Raw genomic sequence first — 10,316 nt, 5'->3', positions numbered from 1 at the left:
GGCAAAGACCCAAGACATTATGGGTGCCTCTGAGTCGGCTGAAGGACAAGACGGAGCTGACCCAGTGAAACCCCATCGTGCCTTATCTGGAATGCTGACCGCATTCTTCTGGCCCTTGGTCCTCATAAAATTGCTATTTCTTCAGAAGCATATTGAGCACCTAATGTTTGTACCAAATGGTGGCTACAGTCCACATTCCCAAGTGCCCTTAGCAACCTCTGGGGGAACCTCAGACCGTATGGGTCTTGCCCTGTGGGCCAAGCTGCCCCAGAGTTGCTTCCTGCCACGGCCTTGATCTCCCTTGGGTGGGAAGCCTGGTGCAGCTGAACGTCTGGGCTGTCTGTCTCCCACCTCTTCAGAGTTTCCCCTCAACATCCATGCAGTTAGTTACCTAGCCCGGAACGCTACCCTGGACTCCCTCTCCGGCACAATCTGTCTGTTCCTTTAAGGCCATCCACCACTGTCCACCTCCATCATCACCCTTCCGTTCAGGCTGCCGTTCCTTTCCCTCAGGTGCTGCGATCTGCCAGCATCGTTCTGTCTTTAGCACCCCTGCTCCCGCCTCATTCTCCACGCAGCAGCTGAGTGGTATGAGAGAGCCCCCTGCTGAAATCCCTCTCGTGGGTCCCAGCACACACAGGACCAAGACCCATGTCCTCACCACAGCCAAGGAGGCACTGCAAAGTTCAAGGTCTGCCACCGCCTCCTTCTCCAGCCTCACCTGCGACACCGCCTCCCGACCCGCAACCAAACTCTCCTTTCAGGGCCTGCTTTCTCGGGTCTCTGTGCTTTTACCTGGGAAGCGTAACAAAAGCCGCACCTACCGAGCCCTTGCGCATACGCGCTATCTCACATGAGTCCGCGCCACCAAGACATCATCGCCTTCGTTTTGCAGACAGGGAAAGTGAGGACGGGCACCTCGGCTGAGGTCACAGAACTAGTGAGCGGAAGGGCTGAGACTCGGGCGTAACCACGAGACCCAGGCTGCCCCTCACCTTGCAACATGCAGCAATCCCCGACCTATAATTCTTTACGTGTATGATAAAGCATATCTGCAAATCCCAAACTCCAGAGGATTCTCCTTGTGGACTGTTTCTGTTCTCCAATTGGGCTTCATGGCTTCTCAAATTTTATGTTTGTTTTGGTGAGAGGTTTCACATTCTTTAAGCCATATTTAAATAACGCAACATTTTAAAATGATGAGAGTTTAGGCATTTCCATTACAGAGCTCCACGATAGCGTAACAGCACAGAGACCACATAGATATGAACTGAAATGCCAAGTGGGTCAGTGACTTGATTTCCAAGAACAAAAGAGAGGTAACAGTGGAATCAACAGAAGGAACCCAGCTTTTAATATCAATACAGCAAGACTCTAACAAGGGCGACGGTCATAATTTTCTAGATGGCAAAACGTTATATTATTTTTAGACTTCGAGTGCTCAAAGACACATTTCAAGATCATTTAGTCCAACCTTCCTCATTTTACATGTGAGGGAACTGGAGCCCAGAAGTTAGGCAGGCTACCTGAGCTAAATTCATTCTTCTGTCTCTGGGTGTCCATATAAACACCAGAGCCTTATTGTGATCAAGAAGCAACACTGCATTCTCTACAGCCCAAGAGAGAGAAACACAACTCTCTATCTACCTTCCAGTTTGGGGCATAAAAACTGTGAATTCTGCCATCAGTACTGAGAACAGGGAAGACAATGACACCTTGAGTTTCCACTTAAAGGTCAATGTTAAATTTGATGTTAAACCAACACAACCGAGGAAGGAGGCAAAGCTGTAGGCTTAGCAAGTATTCATCCTGTCAATCAGGAACACGGGCAATTCAGAGCCAATACTCTTGCTTTTCCAGAACCACAAGAAGCAATGTAGGCTGTGGGTACCTGTTCGAAGTCGGGGCTATTTAAGGCTATTCAGGAATTTGGCGTGTTCTTCTCCTCTTGGTAACAGGGTTTCTCCTCCTATCTTTGGACCTGTCTTTTCCTAGAAAAATAAAAATAGTTTAATAAGAAATGGGTCAATATTATTTGCATGGGTCACTAAAACCCACCACCTTGCAGATGACATACCTTTAACATTCCATCCCGTTCCCACTTGAAGAGGCCACAATTACTGAAACAGAAAAGATGGGATTGACTCAGCAGTGAGGTTATGGGCCCACAGACGTGAAGATAACAGTGCTCCCTGCACTTGGGGGAAGATCTCCCCCATTTAAGCAGAAGCTGATCAAGGTGACATTCATATTCCAGGCTATGCTCTATTGCTACTGAAAATACTCCAGTGATTTGAGAAATGGTCTTCAACTCTGCAGTAAGCTAGATACTTCAGAGAAGGAATTTCAAATGGTAGTATAACAGGGCTACACATGCTATAGGTGGTGAGTGCGAGCTTGGTTTCTAGTGCCGGTCACTGGGAAGATCCTTGGATCGAGGAAGCCAGCCTACAGCTACGTGCAGCCTATGGCTTGCCCCTTTTTCTCCTGTTCTGGAACTAAAAGGCTGTGATAAGAAAGGATTACTCTTCCTTCTGGTTTGAACAATCCTCCCCACCTCCCCCTTTTTCAGTAGTAAGAACAGGGAAGACAGTGCTATCTTGATTTTCCACTCAAAGGTCAATGTTAAATTTGGTGTGAAACCAACACAACAGGAAGGAAATCTTTTCATAACCCAGAGATTTTTCACTCTCTTCACTCAAAGGGCCTGGAGACTCTCATTCTCACTTTTTAACATGGTAGGTGAATCCAACTCTGAGGAGGCATTGGGATGCTATGGGGAAAGCTCACTGTCTATGAAGTTTACTCTGGAGAAGAGAGAGAGAAACAGAAAAGAAATATAGTGAAGCCGTGGGACTATGTCTCCCAGCAGCTTTGGATCTGAGAGGGTCCGGGCTGTAGGGGTCACCCCACCAGCCTCAACCTTCCTCCCCATCTGGCTTAGACTCCACTCCCGCCCTGAGCATCAGCTGCCCGAGGACTTAGCCCCGAACCTCTCCACCACCTTCCCCAGCTAGAGACCAGCTGAATGTCTACTGAGAGACTTTCGTGGCCTACGACCAGACCAGTGACGATATTACGCACAGCTTACTGTCGGGTTGGCAATTATAACACAAGGGCCAGATCCACCTGCCACAGTTTCCGTGAGGTTTTGCTGAACACAGCCAAGCCTCCTTGTTTGAGCATCACCTATGGCTGCCACAAGAGCGGTGAAACAAACCACAGTGCCTGCCTAATATATTTACTATCTGCCTTTCACAGAAACAGTTTGCCCATTTCTGCTCGAGATCAAGAATTGACAAGAGAGAGACCAGAGAAAGCAGGTGTTAACAAAAATAACAGTGCCACCTGGAGGCTGAAAGGCGTCGTGTTCTTCCATTTGAGTTGTACTTACTGCTTATCCTCAATGAACACATTTCTCTGATAATCAAATGCTTTACACAAGCTCTTGCTGTTACAATATTTTGCAGAGAAGTCAAATATCAATATACAAATAGCTACTTAGAACAATTCTAACCTAGATTGTAAAAAGATGCACAAACCAGCTCCTGACAAGGTGATGAACCAGCCCCCACCCTCATCCTAAATCAGCTTTGGAGAAACTGGAAATGAGAGTGGAGTTAGGGGTCCAGGAAATAAACAACAACCAAAACGAAATGAGCAAACAAAAAGGTAGTGAGAATATCCTGGTGAAGAGGTGATAGTGAGATTGCCTCAAATTCCAAAGAATCAACATCATACAAATTATGTCCTTCAAGAATAACACAATAAAGTTAGAAATTAATAACAAAAAAGATAAAATCAATCCCATATATATTACTAACTCTTGGGTCAAAAAGGAAATCATCCAAGACATTAAGAAATAATTTTAACTAAGCACCAAACTTTGCAGGTGACTGCTAAAGCAGAACTACTTAGAGGGAAATAGGAGCTTTAAACTGATTTATGAGGGGACTTCCCTGGTGGCACAGTGGTTAAGAATCCACCTGCCAATGCAGAGGACAAGGGTTCGAGCCCTGGTCTGGGAAGATCCCACATGCCGCGGAGCAACTAAGCCCGTGTGCCACAACTACTGAAGCCCGCGCACCTTGAGCCTGTGCTCCGCAACAAGAGAAGCCACCGCAGTGAGAAGCCTGCGCACCTCAACGAAGAGTAGTCCCCACTCACCGCAACTAGAGAAAGCCCACGCACAGCAACAAAGACCCAACATGGCCATAAATAAATAAAACGCTGTTGGAAAAATGGTGCCAATAGACTTGCTCAACTCAGGGTTGCCACAAACCTTCAATTCATTAAAAAAAAAAATTGATTTATGAGGCAACAAGAAAGTTACATACTAATAAGTTGAGTTTAAGCTTTTAACTGAAGAACGTACACAAAACGGTACAAAGCAAACCCAAAGAACAATAAGTACATAAAGATAAGGGTGGAAATCAGGAAAACAGAAAGAAAATCAATAAATGTTTAGAAAACTACAAGATCGTGTTCTGGAAAGGTTAACAGAATGCAGAGACTTCTATCAAGGTTGACTCTGAAAAACAGAAGAACAAAAACAACAGGACAAAATATAGTAAATACCTATTAATAAAATATAGCAAGTAACAGACTGAAAAAAGTACATTAGGGACAACTAAATGTTAATAAGTTTGAAAATCTAAATGAAATGGATTCCTATAAAAATATAAAAAGCTGAAATTGGTAGAAAAGAGACCATGAAATTGAAATGGTAATCAAAGCCACCCCTTTCCTCCAAGAACAGGGCCTAAATAATTTTATAGCTGAGATTTACTAAACTTTTAAGAAATAATTGCTAGTTGATAGGTTATTTCAGGAAGCTGCCCAATTCGTTTTATAAGGCTCACATAGTCTTGGTTTGAAAACAAGATAGGTCTATATAAGAAAAGGAAAAAAAAGGTCTAATTCACTTATGAATAGATATAAAAATCACATATGAAATATTAGCTAAGTGATTATAACAGTGTGCTGAAATAAAAAAGTCATCAAGATAAGTCGTGCTTATCCAAGGAATAAAAAAGGAAAGTTCAACTTCAGAAAAACTTAACAATGTAATGTACCACATTGATAAATCAAAGGAAAATAAGAAAAGATATCTAACAACACTCATATGTGAGTGAAGAAGGGGACAGAGAAATGCATACATTAGGAGAGCACGGAACGCGCCAAGGACAATGTTCTACAAACTGCACCCCGAACTTCACAGGTATCCCTCAGGCTGTTCTACATGAAGCATGCCCCCTGAGTAGTCAAACACAGCAGCTCTGCCTCTGTATCCAAAATTCCCCGCCCAAAGTAAAAGCAAAAGCCCCTTAAAACACACATACTCACATATTATAAAAATTTAAACAAATAACTCTTTACAGCAGAGAAAAAAAATTCCCTATCCAAGCCCCCCACAAACACACGTATTTCACCAACCCACCATACGCAGGCTCCATTTATTTATTCAACAAACATTTCTGATAACCTACTATGCACTGGGCCCTATATTTAGTATTGGGGATACAGCTGTGAAAGGGGCAGGGTCCCTGCCCTCCAGGAGCATTTGGGGATACCCAGGAGCCGTAAGGTGGCACAGAGCAAGGGTGACCCTCCCGGGGTCAAGGACTGTCCACAGTTCCAAGGGAACAGCATCACATGGGAACTAGAAAAAGGTTCAGGAAGCCTGGATGAGACCAAGAACCCCAGCAATTCTCAAACCTGCAGTGCTTTTGGGGGAGCCTGCCGAGGGAGACAGTTCTGTTTCCACAGGGACACTTGAAAAACCTCTTCACACTGTCGTGCCAGTGGTAGTTGTGCTGCTCGCCGACGCAGGTCTCCAGAGGCCTGAAGTGGGTGTAAGCGCACTGCACAGAACAGCAGAAAGGGACGTGTCAGGTCAAGAGCTCCGAAGGAGAAATGAGCCAGCCGCCACAAGGGCAGCCTGTCCTGAGAACTTCTGTTCTTTCGTCGCCACCAGGCAGGTGCCGGCGGAGCTACTATCTTCTGGCTGCAGTGATCATGTGATTTCTTGACTTTCCCCCTACTGATACCACTTCTTCTCACGTTTGCCCCAATGTCAGGTGTAAAATACACAATAATCTTCTGTGACATCAAGACAATAGCTAGGGCGAAGGAAGAAAAGGATTGGAAATCTCTAAGTAGCTTTGATTGGTCTGCCCTGTATTCACTGTAGTCCCTGATTGTAAGGCAACAGATTACACCCATGGGGCCTATTCAGGAAGGATGATGAGCTGCTCTTTCATTTTCTCTTAGAAGGCCACTGAAAAGGATTATAAACTTATTACTACTCCTATTTCATACACAGCAAAACCAAGACAGATATTAAGTAATTTACGTTTAATTTTGATCCTTCAAAGGACTGAAAAGAACAAGAAATGATGGGTGAAGGTTGAAACAGAGCCAGACAGTGTGCAACGTAATTTCGGGTAATCACACTGAGTCCAGATAAATAACTTTTGGCCTTGGCAGCCTCAAAGAGGGTAGAGGAGAGTGGTATGCCAATTGGGGCAGGCAAAAGAATCCCCCCAAGATGTGCATACCCTATTCCCTGGAACTTACAAGCATGTTATGTTACATGGCAAAGGGGAATTCAGGTTACACATGCAATTACAGTTGCTAATCAGTTGATTTGTGACGAGAGGACCCCACCTCCCATTGCTGGTTTCGATGATGGAGGAAGGAGCCACGATCCAAGGGATGCAGGTGAGCTCTAGAAGCCGGGAAAGGCAAGGACATGGACTGTCCCCTAGAGCCTCCAGAAAGGAACGCACCCTATTGACATCTGGATTTTACCCCAGCAAGACCCACTTCTGACATGCAAAACTGTGAGATAATAAATTTGTGTTGTTCTAAACCACCCAGTTGGTGGTCATTTGTTACAGCAGCAACAGGAAATGAATACACCAGCTTTGTCCTAATACAGCCACGCTGTCAGAGGAAAAGCTGTCCTACGAAGTAAAAGCTTTACTGATTCTCCACAGTCTGAACTTTCCCAAGGAAGCTCCACCTTTTGGCCCACCCCCTAAATGTAAAGGAGAATCTAAGGTTTTAAAAAGAATAAAGACAGATAAAATTGCACTGGGTAAACTAAACCTCTTTCTCCTCTTACATGTGTTCACGAAGCGGATTAGCCATGCAGACATATTTCAAAGAAATGGTAATGGAAGGAGTAGTATTCAGCAATAACTTTTTTTTTTGGCCATTTTTGATTAATGTTGAGGAGTAGAGGATTTTGAATTTTCTAATAGACTCAGGGTAAAAATTCCTCAAACAGAGACAATAATACAATTCACACTCTGCCCCGAGATTCAATCTAGTAGGTTAGGACCTGAGCAGAAGCGAACAACAGTAGTTGATCATGACATCTGATGCCAAATCAAGTTGTTCAACCAAGGCCCCAGGGTCTTAGAAACTATGGACTGACGGCATGCTAAAACTTGAGGAGGAGAGATAAGAATACTCAGTCCAGTGGTCAGACAGGAAGAGGCTCTTCCACAGAACCAGGAGCTGTGGCCAAATGAGGAACATCTCAATACAAAGGCTCTACCATCAGAGCTCAGTGGATGGGTCACGGGAAGCCCGGTGCTGGGCTATCGGACGCCATTTGGTTTGCAGCCTAATTAAATGGCCCAGGCAGGACTCTGGTCATAAGACGTGGGCCCACACCCCACAGACTCTCCACATCCTGCTGAGTCACAGCAACCCCAGACAGGTCGTGGGGAGAACTGTCTCCCGCACTCACCGTCCTGCACGTCACGACTCGACATTTCACTTCCCGGGTGTTTCTCATCTTTTCTTCTATTTGTTCTTTTTTCACCAGGGGCTCAAAATAGTGTTCCTGCAGCTCAGCCTCGGCCTGGAATGACAAGACATCCAGAAGACCTTGTACCAAATCTGATATAGACTCAGGCAGCTGCTTAATAGTAATCAAATCTGAACTGAACAGACAAGCTAACTGTATGGGGACACGGATCAATGAACCGCAACCCCAGACGGTGGGCAGAAACAAGCCCCTTAATGGGCCAAAAGAGGGTATGTAAGCATTTGGTGATGTGTGAGACACTAAATACAAATTTAAACTACTGATGTGATTAACAGCATCATCAGATCAAGTGCGCACCAGAAGGGAACTGTTTCCACTGTTCCAATATAGATTCAGCTATGGGAGAGGTGCTGGATGCTTCCCCAGTGATGACGCCCAATCTATTCGATACTATTCTCCAGACCAAGCACTTGGCAGGAACACTCCCTGCTTGTCTGGAACACAGGTAGGAGGTGTGAGGGCAGAGAGATATTCAGGGCAGGATGTGGTCACAGCACGAGTCAGTGCAGCTGCACCAGGCAAAAGGTGCAAGGTCTTTGGTGGCCACAAGAACCAAGGAACTCAGCTCTACAGTCTTTTGGGGTCTGCTTGAGCACCTCTCCTGACTGAGTTTCAAGTCCAGTAGAAAGTTATATCATTGTCTCGTTAGCCCTTTGTTAATCAAAAGAAAGGCAGATCATTTGGCATATAGGCACTAAGTGGGGGACATTTTGAAAATTTGTGGGAGTACTTTTTTTGTTATCCCAGTGACCATAACCTTTGCTACGGGCGGGGACCACGGACACTACACCTTCTGCAATGCATGGAACAGTCCCTTACACATCAAAGGATTGTTCTCAATGTTCTACAGGGCATCCATGTGGATGAAAAACCCGATTATAACCCTCAAACCTAAAAGCATTATATACAACACCACAATACTTGTGCATGGTTTTCACATACACTGACTGTTCCAAAAGTCCTGTGGATGTGGAGAGACAACTGTGCTTTGATGTCTTCAAAAGTTTAAAAATATAAACCACATTGTCAAAGAAATAGGCCCACGGTATTCAAGTTTCTAAGAAAACACATCTACTGAGTATTCACGGCTAGCTGCCTGATTATAAATCCACTCATATATACTTACAAATCCAAGCCTCTATTTTATTACTTCTTCAAGGGTAGCTGTGCCCATGTATTTTACATAATGAAATACACATTTTTATTATAAACATTTTCCTTTTTTCCTCTTTATATTACAGCTAGGATATTATATTGGTATTTTTGAAATTACTAGCTAGGTAATTTACATTATCCACAAATTTAATTTCAGGATAATAAGAGAACAATACAAAACACTTGTTATTAAAAAGGGGCATTGTGAGTGTTGAGTTGAGAACTACTGATTTAGAGCATTTGCAGGGTCCATATAAAAATGTATGAATGGAAAAATCCCTTCCCATACTGCAAGGCAGAAAATAGTAGATAGTGGAGAGCCATTAAAACATAACTTCACAGCCATAACTACAGGTAAACATTTTAAAGAGTTAATTAATCATTTAAAATTGAAGTAGAGTTGACTTAACAATTTTATATTAGTTTTAGGTGTACAACACATTAATTTGACATTTTTATAGAATATACTTCAAAGTTATAAAATATTGACTGAAACATTTTATAATACTGAAGTCAATTTAAATAATGTTGAATGATATTCTCCAATGCAACAAAGGCAAAGCTAAAATCTATTAGCAATATTCCTGTTCTTCAAAACAAAATCAAACAAACTGACATACAACTAACATCTCGGCTAAGGAAACAGGAAGAGATTCTTAACAATACTAGCCCGAGTCTGAGGACATCTCTGTCACCTTTGACCTTCTGGGCTCTTTTTTACCTCTTTTAGGATACCCGTGTGCCTTGATTTTGCTTTTAGAATTTTCTGAAAATCCTCAGATTCCAGGTAGGCAAGCTGTTCTCTCCTTTTTTTCCTGGCAGGCTCCAATTCATCCTCAGCTAGAGCAGAAAGAAAAAGAGTGAACAGAGGAACCTCAGAGGGCCAGTGGGCCTCGCCAACTCAGCTGCGTCTCCCCCTACAAACAAGACCCTTCAAACTGCATTTACCCCCACTTGGTATGAGCAAAGGATGGCTCTTAGAGAACTGAGTTGAGAAGTACAAACTAGAATATGCAGGAGGGGATGGCAGACTTGACCACTAAATTAGAATCGTTTTCACCTTAAAATAAGAGCCAATTATGAAAATAGGTAACAACAACAAAATTCCTATTTACAAACTCATGTTAAAAGGACACTGCCAGCTTCAGAGTTTTAAAAATAAAAATAGGGCAATTTAAAACAAAGGAATTCTACTTCTTTCAAAACAAATCTTTCTACTAATATGTATGTGCAAAGATCCAATGAGTAATCTCAAGTTTTCAAATTGTGCATAATTTCATTTTAATTTAACGTGACTATAAAAAGCAATCAGTTCCAA

General features: G+C 43.3%; 1 protein-coding gene across 1 annotated transcript in view; it reads right to left on the bottom strand.

Annotated features, from left to right (window-relative positions):
- Nucleotides 1-1,907: 1,907 nt before the first annotated feature.
- MCM10 (minichromosome maintenance 10 replication initiation factor) overlaps nt 1,908-10,316 on the bottom strand; it is a 33,893-nt gene continuing 25,484 nt past the window's right edge. The window contains exons 16-20 of the mRNA XM_065871980.1: nt 9,720-9,838; nt 7,763-7,876; nt 5,719-5,864; nt 2,078-2,120; nt 1,908-1,991 (exon numbers count right to left, since the gene is read on the bottom strand). Of these exons, the coding sequence (XP_065728052.1) occupies nt 1,908-1,991; nt 2,078-2,120; nt 5,719-5,864; nt 7,763-7,876; nt 9,720-9,838 (506 nt within the window). The remainder of the gene's footprint in view (nt 1,992-2,077; nt 2,121-5,718; nt 5,865-7,762; nt 7,877-9,719; nt 9,839-10,316) is intronic.

The sequence above is a fragment of the Phocoena phocoena genome, chromosome 2 (assembly GCF_963924675.1).
Source record: "Phocoena phocoena chromosome 2, mPhoPho1.1, whole genome shotgun sequence".
NCBI lineage: Eukaryota > Metazoa > Chordata > Mammalia > Artiodactyla > Phocoenidae > Phocoena > Phocoena phocoena.
This window is presented reverse-complemented; position numbering and strand designations above follow the sequence as displayed.